Source organism: Quercus suber, unplaced genomic scaffold, assembly GCF_002906115.3.
Source record: "Quercus suber isolate HL8 unplaced genomic scaffold, Cork oak 2.0 scaffold_120, whole genome shotgun sequence".
NCBI classification, from domain to species: Eukaryota; Viridiplantae; Streptophyta; class Magnoliopsida; order Fagales; family Fagaceae; genus Quercus; species Quercus suber.
Window position 1 is genome coordinate 1,389,242 of NW_027069585.1, and position 18,374 is coordinate 1,407,615.

At 35.5% G+C, this 18,374-nt stretch overlaps 2 protein-coding genes across 2 annotated transcripts; both read left to right on the forward strand.

Moving 5' to 3' along the window:
* The first annotated feature begins 1,908 nt into the window (after window positions 1-1,908).
* LOC112033161 (large ribosomal subunit protein P3) lies at window positions 1,909-3,544 on the forward strand. Its single transcript, XM_024065942.2, has 2 exons — window positions 1,909-2,226; window positions 3,184-3,544. The coding sequence occupies exons 1-2, from the start codon at window positions 2,029-2,031 to the stop codon at window positions 3,346-3,348; spliced, it is 363 nt and encodes a 120-aa protein (XP_023921710.1). The 5' UTR covers window positions 1,909-2,028; the 3' UTR covers window positions 3,349-3,544.
* A 6,420-nt stretch (window positions 3,545-9,964) lies between these two features.
* Window positions 9,965-11,462, forward strand: LOC112033162 (large ribosomal subunit protein P3-like). Its single transcript, XM_065775821.1, is given in 3 exon segments — window positions 9,965-10,162; window positions 11,125-11,182; window positions 11,185-11,462. Coding segments are annotated over 3 exon segments (339 nt in total). The 3' UTR covers window positions 11,268-11,462.
* The last annotated feature ends 6,912 nt before the right edge of the window (window positions 11,463-18,374 follow it).

Here is an 18,374-nt window from a genome sequence, read left to right on the forward strand (position 1 = left end):
CTTAAAGGCTTGTGGGGTTTGAGGACCCAAGTTTGAGTGGTTCTGGGTGGGGTGGGGTGAGGTGAGGGTAGTATATTAGGTTCATTAGATTAAGATTTCTATTTGAGCTCAAAAAAAAAAAAAAAAAAAAAAAAACGGAGAAAGAAGATGTATTTCTAAAATTGTTCACTCTCTCCTAGTAGTAAATTCAAGCCCAAGAAAGATCCTTGACAATGTTATTCAATACCCACCAAATATGAAGCAAAGAAAGAGAATTTATCCTATTCCTAACCATCTCCCAATCTCACACACTCACTACTGGCTTCTAGTTATTCAACTGGTCAAATGATCTACAACTGGGCTGTGGCATATGTTTCTTGCAGCAGTGAACAATAAGGGCCAGTTTTAGGCCTGGTTTGTGAGCCCACAAACCAAAGTCAACCTCCCCTATGCCATTAACAAACTCGAAAGAACAGCTCAACTGACCAAATGTGTAGTATTTTTCTGTGTTTGGTATTTGGAAAACATTTGTCCAACAGATTAGAAAACTTTCATTTTTATGCTCTAGACTGCTGCGAATAAACTGTACACCATAAAAAGCTGCTTTTCCCAATGGGCTCTCTCCATGTACCAATCAATGATCGATTGTTGACATATCATTGACTAGTTTTCGAATGAGTTCTTTTACTTAAAACAGCTGCTTTCTCATTTGAAGTTCCTAAATGGTGAAAAAATGGAAAACTTTTTCCTATTTGTGATATGTTTTTAAGAGTTAAAGTTTTTGTTTATATAATTAATAGAATTACAAAATATATTTGTAATTTTTTGTGAGAGTCAAATATTATAAAATGTTTGACTCATTTTTGTATTGTAACAAATACCAGGAAAAAAAAAAAAAAAAGGTCAGTTTTTTAGAAAATACTTTTCACAACAAATGAAGGGTAGATCTCACCCCCCTCCCCCACTTCAAAAAATAGAAGCACCCTCTGAAACTCCCAACCTTGAGAAATGATGGGTTTTCAATCTTTCTCCAAGCTACATGATCCCAAACCCAATTTTATAGCTATGGTGATTTCTGCCATGGTGTTCTAAGGAGAAATATAAGTTTATGTTGAAAACAACTGGTGGGGAGAGCTCCTAATCGAAACGATCAGTAAGATAGTAATGTTAGAGAATCAAATCAAAATTCTGAAACTTTACAAAGCAAAATCAAAATTAGCCTAAAGTTTAAGGTTGTAATTTAAAATTTAGTTAAATAAAAAATACCAAACTTAAGATACTAAAATAAAAACAATTTCAAATTTGAAGAGTCAAAGTGTAATTTTATCATTTCTTTATTTAGAATAGATGGTGGAACCTACTATTCATGTATTAATTATACTCTCAAAATATTTTACAATTTTTCAAAAACCCTAAAGGTGTGTTTGGTTGGGAGTGTAAACACAGAGAATAGAAAATGAGGAAGAGAAAATAGTCTTTTGGCCTGTTTGGTTAGAGTGAAACATGGAACATATAAAATGAATGAAAGAAAATGTAATGTAATAAATTATATACATATATATATATATATATATGAATGATTTATTAATTTTTATAAGATGTTATTCTATTAATTTTAATTGAGAATAAGTAATTTTTTTAATGATTATTATAAAAAAAAAAATTTATTATTATATTTTGTAATAAGAGCATAAGAATTAATATAAACAAACTAAATTTTCTATGCTACTTTTCCACCACCAAATGCCAACGTCTCTTCAATTTCTTCATTTTTCCATCCCTCCTCCTCGTATTCTATTCCACCTAAGACAATGGCAGGCCCGGCCCGGCCCATGGACACCGAACGAATCTAAAACCAGGAAAAATACAGGGACAAAAAGGTAATTTCACAGAAGTTCGGCTTCAAATCACCTCTATATAAAAACCAGTCCTAGGGTTTTTGTGCAAGCGAAGCCGTCAGGTACATACATACACAGTACACACCGAGCCTCTCTCTCTCTCTCTCGCTCTCTGTGGAAAATCGAATTGTTTGATTGATTGATTTTAGAGATGGGAGTGTTCACATTCGTGTGCAGAAACTCGGGAGACGAATGGACAGGTAAATCTCTATCGGGAGATCTGGAGGCTTCAGCCGGATCCACCTTCGACCTCCAGAGAAAGCTCGTTCAGACCGCTCTCTGCTCCGACTCCTCCGGCGGTGTCCAGTCCTCTTTCTCTTTCGTCACCCCCACCTCCGCCGTCTTTCAGGTCTCTCTCTCTCTTCTTTTCATATCGTTTTTTTGCTTTTCGAATTTTTTAAGGTTGTTTCTTTGCTTTTCGATTTTTTTTTAAGGTTATCACTTAGTTAGATCCTAAAAAAAGTTTAAGCTATTAGGAACAGTGAAACTATTTATGCAACCATAACCCATGATTTTTATGTGCTGCAAGTGTTTGTTTGATTATTAAGGAACTTGTACTGTGATTTTGCAATATGTAAAGTTAGGTTAAAAAACCCAAATTATTACATGCTTTGCGAGTTTGATTGAATTTTCATTTTCGTTACTGTCGTTGCTATATCACATATCTGAATGGTATCAACTTCGTAAATGACACTTAATGAGAGAACCGACTTGATAAGAATATTAAGGTTTAGAATTGCTTTAAGGGGCGTTTGATTCGCAGTGATATTATTTTACATTAATGTAATCTCAATACAAGAATACAACATTATATTGATTAGGAATAAGATGATGGGATATATTTTGTAATTTTAGATTATAGTAATGTTAGAAAAAAAAAAATATATATATATATATATATAAACCAGATGCCTCCTTGAGATAGCTAAGTGGTGTACACTTTCTGCCCACAGCTCAGAATGTAGTACTGTCTATAGTATTATTGTTTTTTTTTTTTTTTTTTTTTTTGAGAAACGTCTATAGTATTATTGTAATGTTTAAGGACTAAAATGTGAAAAATTAAATGCTATAATGAAAATGAGAATTTGCCACAATTTAAAAGACTGTAATTTGGATTTTAACTTGTTTTATTTTATAATCTAACTACATCTCGACTCTTTTCTGTTGAGTTTTTTCTTGTTTGGTTATGAATATTTGGTGAAAGGAAATTTGTATGTGTGTGTTGGGGTTTTATTAAGGCTGCCTTGGAAGTATGTTACTTTGTTGTGTGTGAGAGATCTGAGTAGAATTTGTATGTGTGGTGTAGGTGATTGTTGGTGCTCCGGCTGCCGCTGCTTTTGTTGGAGGCGGTGCTGCATCAGCTCCTTCAGGAGGTGCTGCACCCGCTGCTGAAGAGAAGAAGGAAGAGAAGAAAGAGGAGAAGAAAGAGGAGAGTGAGGATGAAGATATGGGATTCTCCCTCTTTGATTAGTGCATTTCTTCATTTACTCTCTTTATGTTGTGGGTTTACTTCTATCAATCTTTTTTGTTCGGTCCTTTTGACTTATTAGAACTTCTTAATTGGTATTATAATTAGAGTATGGGGTTGTCTGTTTTTAGGAACAAGGTGAAATTTTGTGCTGAGATGTCCTGTGTTGGACAAATATATTCTATCTGCCTGTTTTAAAGTTTTTGTGTTGAAATTGCTTAAATTTGCTTGTTTTCCTTTGCCTGCCTAGCATGATAGGTTTTGCAGATTCACTTGATTTAGATGGAATTATTTGAAAAGAAGATTCAGATTTCTGTTTTCAGTTTAATATGCTTTAATAGTACAAATTATCTCACCAAAAAGATATGTGAAAAGAACAAAATGTAATATGACTAAATGTAATACTCTTGATTTGACTAAATTATCTTATGGATGAATACACTTGATTTGACTAAATGTAATATGTAATTTTGCATATTCATGACAATAAATTTTGTTTTAATAATCTCCAAAGAATCATGTAATAGTAATATAACTACTGTTGTTCTTTGGATTCCTTTATTTCTAATTCTCAAAATCCAAAAATAACTTTGGTAAATGCGTATGTACAGAGGCCCCTATGGAGAGGGGAAAGGTGAAGGAGAAGTTCTAATGTATTGGATGAGAGCTGTAATCTTAGGTCCAATGGAAAGGCAGGGAAGGATTTTAAAACCCTTCCCATTATTTTCTACAAGAAGTAAGGTTTTCAATTCAATTTAATGGGTTTAAGTTTAGGATACTGGCATATAGAAATGAGTTTAAAATGGAATAGGGCCCCATTTGGTAGAGTTAAACAACTCATTTTCAGTTTTTAAACATTACACACATTTCCATATTCTTCTTCATCCAAACATATTTCAAAAAATTACAAACAATATTACTCAAACTCCTCTACCAAATGGGTCCTATTTTCATGGAAATATTAATCTGTTGTTTTTCCCATTCCAATACGAGGGTTAAGCTTAGAGTTAGGTGCAATATAATGGATTCCCCAGTCTCATACTTATAAATTAATAATGTTATTTGGCTTGTAAAGGGAGATGTAAACCCTTTATACTTTTGGTGAAAATATAAAGAGATAGCAAGTTATGCTATATTAACACATGAACCTTTTAGCCTTTATTGCCATTAAATTTCAATTAAAAAAAAAAAAAAAAACCTTAAAATTGTTCAAGATTGTTCGAGCTTCAAGTTCAAGCTTTATTATGACCCATGATTTATTTATTTTTAGTCCAATTTTCACTCATTCTCAAGTTTAACGGAATATGTGAGAGTAGATATGTTTTGAGATTAATGGTTTAACTAATATTAGCTTCATCACATGTGTTTTGTGAGCATTTAGAAAAGAAAAGATTGGTATGATGATAAATACTTGCGAACTTCAAGAACATTGTTTCATGCATAATATTTTTCACAAATCTTAAGTTATTAAGTTAGTATTAATTTGCATTTAAGCCCATCACTAACACCAGTCATGAAAAAAACTGACTTTATAGACTTAAAGGGAGCTTCGGAATTAGTCGAAGTTGTTTATTTTTTAATTTTAAATGAAAGTATAAAACAATGCCAGGATTTTAATGGAGGGGAGGACCAGGAGGCAGAGGCACGCACTACTCGCGTGATCTTCGTGTTGTATTGAATAATTCTTTCTCATTAGCACTGGTTAACAAAAGCCAAAAGTTTATAATAGGTGTATTGCTTGCTATAAGTACGTAGTTGCGTTGCCGTTACAACGATCGATGTACTGAAAAATAAAACGTTTTCCAGAAGAACAAATACATATAGGTGTAGTGCTTTAGGTGGTTGTGTTGTGCTGTCCTTTACACATCCATGTATTTCTTAAATTTTAATCAATGGCTCGCAGCCTGGCATTGTGAGGTTGACGCTTTAATATGGGTTTAATTCTATAGGTTAAAAAGTTTTAGGAGACTTCATTTAGGTTTCATCTTTATTATATTGAGAGTAACAAAAACTAATAAACAAATACTTTTTAAATTGAAAGTGACTCGACTCTTTATAAAAAGTCAATAGACTGCATTATAAAATTTAACCTTAACGAATGACTTAGAGCATCCTTTAATTTGACTAAAATTAGTTCCTTATTTTCTACTGTTTTTATTTTTTTAAAATAATTCTTTATTTATTCAATAATGTGCAAATAATAAGAATATAAATCCGTATATATCGGTAACTTACAACTAAACAAATACATGTGGGATAAAAGTCCACGTAAATTATTCATGAATCTAGTAAAAATTAAGGCAAACCATTCTCTTTTCCTTGAAATTCTAGGCTAACAGTACTACTCAACGGGACTGGGAGTGGAGACTTATTTTTCAGAGGATCAAAGGTCACATTTTAGCACAAATTCAATGCCAGTTGACAAAAACCTGGCTAGAACTGTGGCAAGGCCGGGAAATTCAAGTCGAAGTTACGATGATTATGGTTCACAGTGATCACACCACCATAGTGACACCGCTTGTGTCCTCCTAAGGCCTGCCCGGTCTGAAAAGTCTTGTTGCATATAGCACATTTGTGAGTCTTACCACTTGGGTTCGAGGGTGTGTTGGAACTGTTATTGGTTCTTGTTACAATGTTGGTGAGGGAGTCTTGGTTTCCAATAGGCTTTCGATGACTAGCTTTGTGTCCACCTAGAGCTTGGTATGACAAGAAGGCTTTGTTACATAAGGTGCATTTTTAAGTGAGATCAGTTTGTGCTAATGGCAATGGAGGTGGAGTTGATGAATTTATGATTGTGGTTGTGGTTGAATTGGTGTCAGCTTGGCCTAGCATGAGAAGGCAAAGAGCAAGGTATTCTTCTTCTGTTGGTGGGTTTTCATTGTCAAGACGAGGACGCTTAGACCTCTTACTCTTTGTCCATGGCTCAAGAACATTGTCATCATGCAACAATGTGGCAGCAGCTGAAATTGGAGCTTCCAAAGCCATTTGATTAGTGAAAATTGTATGAGAAAATAGAGAGGGGAAGAGATTGATAGTGAGTGATTATTATGTCAAGAAAAAGGTATGTATTTATAATGGTTAGAATGTCTGTGATAAGTGGTAAAAAAAAGAAAGAGTGAGGTGTGAAAACTTAGGAGATTGGGTTGGGAATTTAAGGTGTTGGGAGTGAAGTGTTGGCAATGCAAAAGATTGGAAGATGTGGCCAAAGAAGATGGTGTGGGCAAGAGGAGATTGGTTAGTTTCAAAAAAGTTGCTTCCATGTCAACATTTTTCGTGTAATTTCTTCATTATAAAAATTGTGATACCCCAATTTGATTGATTGTGTGATGAGTCTCACATCGGGTATTTACTGGGTAGATTTATTAACAACTACAAATAGCCTCAATTATGACTAGTCCTTTTGAGATATAGCTCAGATGTGACTAGCGCTTTTTCTTAAGTTGTTATATATAGTATCAGAACCGACCCGGTAACCCTTTGTGGGCTCGGAGACACTACCCCACAAAGTAGGCCATAACGATGATGTTAGGGATTTAAGTGGGGGAGATTGTGATGCCACAATTTGATTGATTGTGTGATGTGTGTGGGTGTGTGATGAGTCATACATCGGATATTTACTGGGTAGATTTATTAACAACTACAAGAAACCTCAATTGTGACTAGTCCTTTTGAGATATAACGCAGATGTGGCTAGCGCTTTTCCTTAGGTTGTTACAAAAATAAATCCAAAAATCAAATTATTTATTACATTTTGACACCAAAGTTTGAACCTATATATCCCATCCACAACATTGAAATATTATATTTAGCAATCTTGTTTATCAGTCAAGCATTTTCTCATTATTGGCATGTAATTCTAATTGGATATAAACCAAATTAAATGGAGGCAGAGATTAATTTTTTCTAATTATTTCTATAATAATACCCAACTTTATATTATTTATTGGGAAGGTTGCTTTTACGCATATATGCATTGTAAACAGCTTTTGGCTACACATCTAGGCCAAATAATTGGTCACGCCAGCACTATTTTGCCTTTGGCTATGAGCATGTATTATCCTTTGTAATTCGGCTTCTTGTTTTGATGTAATTAATTTAATTAATAAGAGGAAAAAAATAAAATAAAGGGCTTTTCATCATCCAGCAAGAATCAAGAGAATCACACCATCTTAGAACGCAACATTCAATCTTCTAATCATATTGCTTCAATCAGAAAATTTTCGAAAATTCATGCATTGTCATTGGTTGGGTGACAATTAATGTTGCAACACCAATCATTACCAAGATCCATATTTAAATCCATTTTGAAAAGATTAATAATACTAACTAACGCCAAAAGAATTATATATATATATATATATACATACTGTAAGGGCTCGAATTGACCCAAAGCCCAACGATTAAGAACAGTGGCCCAACAAGCCCACGACAATAAATTTGTTAGAGAGTAGGCTTAATAGAAGAAAACTTAACGAATTAAATATGGATCACAGTGAGTTAATCTAATGTTGTTATGACTGAAAGATACAATTTGAAGAGAAAAATATTCCTCGATCAAGTCCAAGGAAGGTATATTCTTATATAAATTTCAGACTTGTACAAATGTACAGAGTTCTTAGTTACATTGAGTTCTTAGCTTCCCTCTCTCTTTTCTTAGATGCCCGCTCCATGTAAAGGAATCCTTTCCCTTTTACAGTCCTCCTTCTCTTATCTTAGCCTTCCACTTGTTGATCAAATAACTAATATTCCAGATGCTTGTCCCATCAGAACCTTCTTAACATCTTGGGCAACATCACTTGTTTGCTACTACCGGCCCTCATCCTTGCCCTAATAACCTAATTGCCCTTATTAATACTTGGTTGTCCTTGGGCTCTTTGTCATCCTTAAATGTGGCCCTTAGCCCAACACCCTTATCCGATTTTCTTATCCCCACAATAGCCCCTCGAAACTCCAATCTTTCTTTTTTCTAAGAAAAACAGGGTTTCGATTTAATGTTACTGTATCTCCCATGCGTATGGCACCTTCCTACGTGTAAGTGTCTTTTCACCTGCAATGAGCACGCTCCTAACGTTTCGACATCTGGGACGCTTCAGCAACTACTTCACACAGCGCCTTGTCCCCCACGTTCTACGATGTGATGAAAATTTTACGATTGAGGTTTTTCATAGGGATTCGAGCGAGAACTTTCCCGCTCATCCTCTCATCCTATATAAAATGCTCGAAGAATCCAAATCCCCCATTTTTTGAATCTTCAACTCTCAAGAAACAGTCTGAGGTGCTCTTTTCTTATACTTTTGTAAGTAACCTTTAGCCCACCTACTAATTACTAGGACATTTCTTCCTCGGCCCTTTATTTTTCACTTTATTCTTCTAATACCCCTTGCTCACTTCCTAAATGGGTAGATTTGCTAGCTTGGTAGATACCCTTGAGGGCATAGAAAACTTTAAGGTCCAATATAACATACCACCTAGGGTTTCTATTCGGCATTACCTTCGAGGAGAATGGCATGCTTTAAGATCAGAGAGAGAAGTGGTAATCCCTATGATTGCCTTTATAGAGGGAGGAATGAGGATCCCTATGGGTAGAGTAACTAGGGATTTCTTAATTGCCCATAAACTTTGCCCGACCTAGTGTTCCCTAAACGTATTTAGAATACTAGGTAATGTAGATGCCCTCAATGAAAAGATGGGTGTAACCTCACCTATCACGATGTTAACTGGGTGTATAACTGCCAGCTCCTTAAGATTATGGGTTATTATCTTAAAACTAGGGTCCCTGAAGTCAAACTTATCTCGTGTCTCCTAGAATCTAATAAGGGCATGCACCAAGATTTTCTGATTATCTCGGGAGAATGGCATGATGGACTTCATTGCCCAACACAAGAGGGGAAACCAAGTGGGGTACTTAGGTTTAGGTTCCCTGTTCTAACCATGCACATTTTAAACTCATAATCTCCTATTCTTCTTCTTATAATTCGAAAACTGATTTTTCTCTATTTAACAATTTCCTTTCTAACAACACTTTTGTTTTTGGGATTTTTGCGGATAAGAACTTCACAGCCCTTAATCTCAATTTTATCAACGAACCCGATCTGACGAGGATTCTCAAGTTTGAGATCTTTCTTCACACAGACAGACAGTTACGAGCTGCTCACATCATCCTTGGGTACAAGCCGATAACCACAACTTCCAATCCCCTAAATACAACATAAGGTGAAAGATCCTCGGCTACATCAAATCAATATTGCAGTACTTGGCTTCCTCAGCGGTCCTTTTCCCATGGGCATTCATCTAGTTGAACTACCCACTTAAAGAGCTTCCAAGGAAGAAGCGACCTCTTCAAATCCAGTTCCCAAGGAAGAAGCAACCAAAGTAATAGAGGTCATAGACTCCAGTAAGGATTCCGATGAGGACTTTGGAGTTTTTGACCAGTCTTTCCCTACAGAGTCCCCACTTGCTACCTTTTTTCACTTACCCTCTGCACAAGTAAGCAGCAGTCAAAAGCCATCTAGTATCCCCGAATTCATGGTGCAAGTGAAGCCGTCAGATACATACATACATACACAGTACACACATAGCCTCTCTCTCTGAAAAATTGAATTGTTTGATTGATTTAGAGATGGGAGTGTTCAAATTTGTGTGTAGAAACTCGGGAGACAAATGGACAAGTAAATCTCTATCGGGAGATCTGGAGGCTTCAGTCGGATCCACCTTCGACCTCCAAAGAAAGCTCGTTCAAACCGCTCTCTCCTCCAACTCCTCCGACGGTGTCCAGTCTTCTTTCTCTTTCGTCACCCCCACCTCTACTGTCTTCCAGGTCTCTCTCTCTCTCTCTCTCTCTCTCTCTCTCTCTCTCTCTCTCCTTTCTATTCATATCGTTTTTGCTTTTCAATTTTTTTAAGGTTGTTTCCTTGCTTTTCGATTTTTTTAATATTATGACTTAGTTAGATCCTAAGAAGTTTAAGCTATTAGGAGCAGTGAAACTATTTATGCAACCATAACCTATGATTTTAAGGATGACGAGGAGATATTTTATGTGTTTGCAAATGTTTGTTTGATTATTAAGGAACTTGTACTATGATTGCAATATGTAAAGTAGGCTAAAAAACCCAAATTATTACATGCTTTGTGAGTTTGATTGAATTTTCATTTTCGTTCCATTCTTTGCTGTCAATGCTATATCATATATCCGAATGGTATCAACTTCATAAATGACACTTAATGAGAGAACCGACTTGATAAGAATATTAAGGTTTAGAATTGCTTTAAGGGGCATTTAGTTCGTAGTTGTAATCTTACATTAATGTAATCTCAATACAAGAATATAACATTAGTTTAGGAAGGCGATGAGATTAAGGTGATGAGATATATTTTGTAATTTTAAATTTTGGTAATGTTAGAAAAATAAAATAAACCAAAACCAAATGCCTCCTTAGGGAGATAGCTAAGTGGTGTACACTTTCTGCCCACAACTCAAAATGTAGTATATATGTAGTCTTATTGTAATGTTTAAGGACTAAAATGTGAAAAATTAAACTCAAGAATGAAAATGAGAATTTGCCACAACTTAAAAGACTGTAATTTGGATTTTAACCTGTTTTATTTTATAATCTAACTACATCTCTTGACTCTTTTCTGTTGAGTTTTTTCTTGTTCAGTTATGAATATTTGGTGAAAGGAAATATGTATTGTGTGTTGGGGTTTTATTAAGGCTGCCTTGGAAACATGTTACTTTGTTGTGTGTGAGAGATCTGAGTAGAATTTGTATGTGTGGTGTAGGTGATTGTTGGTGCTCCGGCTGCCGCTGCTTTTGTTGGAGGCGGCGCTGCTGCATCAGCTCTTCAGGAGGTGCGGCACCTGCTGCTGAAGAGAAGAAAGAGGAGAGTGAGGATGAAGATATGGGATTCTCCCTCTTTGATTAGTGCATTTCTTCAGTTACTCTCTTTATGTCGGGGTTTACGTCTATCAATCTTTTTTGTTCGGTCCTTTTGACTTACTACAACTTCTTAATTGGTTTTATAATTAGAGTATGGGGTTGTCTGTTTTTAGGAACAAGGTGAAATTTTGTGCTAAGATGTCCTGTGTTGGACAAATATATTCTATCTGCCTGTTTTAAAGTTTCTGCGTTGAAATTGCTCAAATTTGCTTGTTTTCCTTTGCCTGCATAGCATAATAGGTTTTGCAGATTCACTTGATTTAGATGGAATTATCTCGAAAGAAGATTCAGATTTCTGTTTTCAATTTAATTTGCTTTAATTGTACAAATTTTCTCATCAAAAAGATATGTTTAAAGTACAAATTTTTCTAATGAATACTAGGGCTGTAAATGAACCAAGTTATTCATAAACAGCTCAGGCTTAGCTCGATAAAAAGCTTGTTTATGTTTATTTGTTTATAAACAAGCCAAGCTTAAACTTTAGTTTTAGGCTTGTTTAATAAACGAGTCGAGCCCAAATAAAAAGTATTGTTCATAAACAAGTTTGTAAACACCAAGGCTCAATACAAAAGTAACAAAACAAGTTGAGTCTAGGCTTATTTATGAGTTTGGTAATAAAATTGATACAAGCTTGACACGTAAACTCATATTCTTCTAAGATTTTAATTAATTATAAATTGAGACCACTCATCCAAACCAAATAGGCTAGATAATAAACTTGATATAGGCCCTTGATAATAAACTTGTGTTGGATCTTAAGATCAAAAACATGATATTAAGCTTAAGTTTGGACTTGATATTGAGCTCGAGTTTGGCATGACCAATGAATCAGGCCAGGCCAAGCCGAACTCAAGTTTTATACTTTATAACAAGTTCAAGCTTGAACATTATTTGTAAGCTCGTATCAAGCTCAAGCTAAACTTGAACATTCTACTTTTACTGTTAAGCCGAACTTGAACATTTACTACTCGACAAAGCTCAGCTCGTTCACAGTCCTAATGAATACTATGGAAGAATACACTTGATTGACTAAATGTACTATGTAATTGCTTATTCATGAGTCATGACAAAAAATTTTGTTTTAATAATCTCCAAAGAATCATGTAATAGTAATATATATATATATATACAATAACTTTGGTAAATGCGTATACACAGAGGCCTCTATGGAGAGGGGAAAGGTTAAGGAGAATTTCTAATGTATTGGATGAGAGCTGTAATTATAGGTCCAAAGGAAAGGCAGGGAAGGATTTTAAAGCCCTTCCCATCATTTTCTACAAGAAAGTGAGGTTTTCAATTCAATTTAATGGGTTTAGGTTTAGGATACTCTCGTATAGAAATGAGTTTAAAATGGGTTATTTTCTTGGAAATATTATTCTGTTGTTTTGCCCATTCTAATACGAGGGTTAAGCTTACAGTTCCTTAGGTGCAATACAATGGTTCCCTAGTCTCATACTAATAAATTAATACTGTTAGTCGGCTTGTAAAGAGAGATTTAAACCCTTTATACGTTTGGTGAAAATATTAAGAGATATCAAGTTAAGCTATACTAGACACATGAACGTTTTAGCCTTTATTGCCATTAAATTTCAATAAAAATTTCCAGAAAGGAACAGGATTGGTTGGGTTTTTTTTTTTTTTTTTTTTTTTTGGTATACTTTCAGTTTCAAGGGGTTTTTCTTTTTCCACCATTGGAATAACTGGCCATTAGTCGTACTAGTTGATGATTTTATCAAACCTAACATATAGTCCGCGCGTCAATACGTGGGCTTTTTATAATCAGAATTTGGCCAGCATTCATCTCTGATTTGTCGGATTGGATCCATGTTCCAGATGACAGAGATGGATATGGGCCCATTCTTCCCTTTGTGTGTGTGTGTGTATCCAACTATCCTGATTTCTTGTTGCCCTTGCTCTGCTTAATATGTATGCAACTTTCTTCTTTGTTGTTTAATTAAAGAGGTATTATCCAACCAAAATATATATATATTAATGCGAAAATAGTATTCACTTCCCATTGAACCAAAAAAAAAAAAAAAAAAAAATTAGTACTCCTTGTGAGATTTAGATTCGATGTAATAGTTTATAATTTAATGTGAGAGAAAAATGTTAAAAAAAAAGAGGTAAAAAATTAGAAATTAAAAGGTATTTTTTTAATTATTTATTTTTATCTAAGGACTAAGATCAAAAGCACTTTTAATCTTATCCCTTCAATGTGGTGTTGCATAGCGCAATAACCTTAGCTATAGCATAAAATCTCAATTCCTCTGTGTATATATAAAAATGAAACACATAAATGTCCCCCACCCCAAGCAAAAATAGGTGATTTGTAACAATTTTTTTTTTTTTGAGAAAAAAATTGTAACAGTCTATCATAAATTATATGGTTTATTTATTTATTTATTTATTTAAAGAATTAAATTATCAGCTTATTTGTCACATGTACCATATACTTCAAACTTTTAAAATCAACATCCTATTTAGGGAGTAATTTACAATACTACCCGCCATCTAAATTAGTTAGAGTTCAAATTAGTTGTGCACATTATAATACTCATAATTTTGTGTGGACTAGCCTGTTTTTTTATTAGGGGGAAGTTTTCAAGATTAGCATCCCTTTTAAAGTTAAAATGACTAAACCACCTTAACTATCCAACCCAAGTATATGAATTCCATTGTATCAAACATGAAATACCCAAATACCCTTAAAAGCTTTACCAAACCCGATAGCCTAGTTGTTCCTTATGTTGTTGGGGGTAAATCAAGGTTTTGAAACCCGAACCGAACCGTACGGTCTGATTGGAAAAATCGTGAACCTCTCACAATCACGGTTCTTTTAAGCTTAAGAACTGGACTATGTCAAAAAATCCGGAAACAACTGCTAGGAAGAACAAGTCAATCTAATTTTGCTTCATTCTCAGAAAATGTCTCAAATAATCCAAACACAAAACACAAAACAAAATTCAATTCTTACAATAATGTTAAATCAGAACAAGCAAATATGAAAAAAAAAAGAAAAAAAAAAAGAGGAACAAGCCGATCTGACCCAGTCTGGTGGTGTGGTGGCGGACGAGGTTGTGCTGGTGAACGCTTCATACTCTGCTGCTGTTCTCCTTCTTCTTTTTCTTATTCTTCTTCTTCTTCTCTCTTCTTTTTCTCCTTCTCTTTCTTTTGTCTGTCTCCACTATCTCTCTTTTAGTTTTTGTATTATTTTTTTTATTTGTGTTTTTCCAAAGCCTCTCCACGTGATCACATTGGAAAGGTAGAAGAGTTTCAGCCATTCATTTTTTTCACCTTCCCAACTTGATATGACAACTCTCTTAATTCAGAATTAAGTACTTTTAATTAATATTTACAATTTTTTTTAAAGAAAAAATCTAATACCGAAATTTGTCTTAGCCATTTTTTTTTTAATTGATGTGACAACTCTCTTAATTCTTAGTACTTTTAATTAATATTTACAATTTGACTTTTAAAGAAAAATTCTAATACCGAAATTTGTCTTAGCTTTTTTTTTTTTGTTGTAATTTTGACGGGATAAAGAGTAGCTAGTGGAGAAAAAATAATAATTTTATATATAAATGATAGATATTCAAATTTACAATTGTGTGATTCTTAAATTATTTTAATTTAAAACTATTAAATAATCTAAAATTTTTATTTTATTTAATATAATATATGTGTCCTTCTAATTAGTACATTATTATTGCTATCACAAGCTTAACTAATCAACATATAAATAAATAAAGAATACCATATCTACCTTTACTTAGTATTTAATATTTCTTATTTGTTTTGGGAAAGTTATGATATAAAAAAATACATTTGAAAGATAGATTTCTATATTTAATTTAATTATTTTAGTTAATTTTTATATTTATACTAATTTAATATAATTATTTATATTTAAATAATTATTAAATTAATTATGACGTCATCACGGTTCGACCCTGGTTCGACCTCGGTCCAACCTCAAAAACCTTGAACCTCTCCCTTTTACGATTCATTAAACGGTCCGAGTTTCAAAACCTTGGGTACATGAAGAGCCTCACTTTAGCATATTAATTGTTTAACCAACATAATAAAATAAAAAATAAAGCCCAAACTTCCAATGTACAAATAAAAATGAAACATAATACGGGAAATGTTAAAGAATGTCCTAAGGGCCTTAGTTTAGGAACTAATTTTAAAGATATTTTATAGGAAAATAATAAAGCAATTAATTTTGCTGAATTTTTTTTTATATTTTCCATTAAAATTATGTCAAAACTTTCATAATATAGTTTATTAACAATTGCTCTAAAGGCACATCATGTTTACAAAACCCAATAAACAATACCATGGATTTAGCATTTAAATAGGAGAGATGTTGAACTTGAACTTGTGCGAACAATGCCACTGTTACAAATGAGGCCTGGTCACCTTGCCCCAAATGCACCAATAGTGGGTAGCTTAATAATGTAGCAATTTTAAGCTTTATGACATACCTTAATATATATGAAAATATTTTTTATAATAATATTCTGATTTTCAGTTGTGGTTGGTCCATATAAAATTTTCATTAATTTACTGTGACACTTATTTTATTTTGATTTTTTATTTTTGTGATTAGAAGAATTCCATTAGTACGGGTTAGAACATGTATCACCATGTAGTTGGATTTCCACGTCCTTGTTTGGATTAGTCATTAAAGTCATATATATAAAGCACGCAAAAAATCTGAATCTCCTCCGTGCATTTTCACTCTCTGGCTTTCATAATTTTCTTAGCTTTAATTTGTAGCTTAATGATTTTAATTTAAATATCAACTAAATTTAAATTTGAATATTGATGAATCAAGGAAATTCACCAATGAATCGCACAATGCTCCTTTCACTTGTATGTTAACCTGCACGAAACAAAGGAGAAAACCTATCGAAGGACACCGGTGTGGTGCCGGCCAAACACCCTCCGAAGGTTAAGTCAGAAAATATTCTCATAACTCTAGAGTGCTAGAGAGGGTAAAATCATACGTACCTTGGTTTGTGAGGGTATTGGGGCTTTTATAGTAGCATAAGGTTGACATCCCTTTCTTGGCGCGGAAGTCTTTTCCTTATAGGACTCTCTTCGTAGAATCTTAAATGTGATGGACAGATCTCCTCCTTATATGGAAGATCTTTATCAAATATGCAAGATTTCCGGAGTCCTACTAGCGCAAGGACTCTATTTGGGCCCTTGGGAGAGTGGGCCAAAATATCCCCCAGGAGGGGTCCAACAGGCCCCTGGACAACCAGCCCACCTTCCTTCACTCCGTCCATAGCTGGCCCGTTCACATTAGATCCGTCCATTAAAGGCCCGTACAAATGACGGACTCGTTTACTCAGACGTCTGCGGACCATATTCGGCCCGTCCAATCACATAAGACATTCCAAAGATTTTGTCCCTTTCAGTTGCCCCCTCACTCGATGGGTCTGTCAAGAATAATGAACGGACCCATGGGGTGACGGATCTAAAACTCAGTCATGCATCCAGGACACCTATGTCCGTGAATTTTCATCCATACACTGCTGGATCAGGAGCTAATGCATTAATGTGTTGTGCCAAGTGTCATCCTGTCAATGGCCATTGTTTTGGAACGAGGTGTCGCTTCATCTTCCGTGCATTTCTCTTATAAATATCAATCCTCTGCCCCTCATTTCCCCACTTGTTGCTGGAAGAAATTGTCAGAGCGAGTCTGTCACATCTGTCAGAGAACAGTCCGTTCACTCACACATCTGTCGCCTGCCACATCTTACTCCAATCTTCTGGTGAGTTATTTCATATCCGTCCTCTCTTTTTTCTTTTGCTCTTATTTATACTTTATGTGCCCGTCGTTCTTTCCAAACCTGTCAGAGTCTTAGGTTCTGTCATTACCTGTAGGCCATGTCTAGTGCGTCAAGTAATCAGTCGGTCGTTCGTGACGGGGCAGATTACGAAGGGGTATACCCGTCAGGTCCCAAAGACCACGACGTCCCGAGCGAGAGTAGTCCGTCATCATCTTCCTCGTCCTTAACACATGAGGGCCTGGAGATGATCGAAATCCAAGAGGGGTCAGATGACGAAGAGCTACTGGTTAGGTCCATCGTGGGGGTTGATGGACTTAGGGTGTTCATCTTGCCCCCAGAGTGGATGGTTCACGCCTTTACATCAACCATCAAGGAGGGTCACTTCAATACACTTAGGGACCGCTACCAAATTCCAGACCACATCCCACTCCGTCTACCTTATAAGTCAGAAAAATGCTATTACGAAGGAGTTGACGGAGTGGGTGTGTATGAGCAAGTGCTTAAAGCTGGTCTGAGGTTCCTGTTGAGTTCGTTACACCGTGAACTCTTAAACTATTTAGGCATATCCGTCAGCCAGGTGTCCCCTAACGCCTGGAGAGTCTTTATTGCCATGGAGGTTCTGTACGGAGCCATGTCGGACGGAGCGAGGAGGCTTTCAATAAAAGAGTTCCTCAACCACGAGACGACCATTGGCCGGATTCGTGAGAAGGCTAAGGTGACGGAGGGGGAGCTGCTCGACCTAAAGGCCTGGAAGGTTACCCAGGAAAAGAAGTTGAGGATGACCAAGACGGCCCGGGATGAGGCCGTTCAGCTGGTGGAAAGTTTGAAAAAAGACTTGGTGGACAAAGACAATGAAGTCCGTCAGGCCAAGGAGGACGCCGTACGCGAGTACCGTGACTCTGACGCCCTTATTGCGGAGCTGAGTCTGGTCTTTAACGACGGGTTCGACGATGCCCTCCGTCAGGTGAGGAAGTTGTACCCAGATTTGGACTTATCCACCATCACCGTCTCTGCCCCCTAGCCGTCCACCGCTCAGCCCGCTCAGTCGGAGGATACTGACGCTCTTTTCGACGAGAACGTCTTTGTCTGCGAAGCTCCAATGGATAATACTGCTGCGGACAGCCAGGCCAAAGACGTTGGGGACCGTCCAGCCGAGGAGGGAGACGGAGCTGAATTACCTTAGCTTATTTTGTAATAACTTAGGTTTTTTTTTTTTTTTTGGGTAAGTGTGGAACAATTTTTATCACCCGCCATGTTTATGGGGGTTGTATATACATTGACTTTTCAGC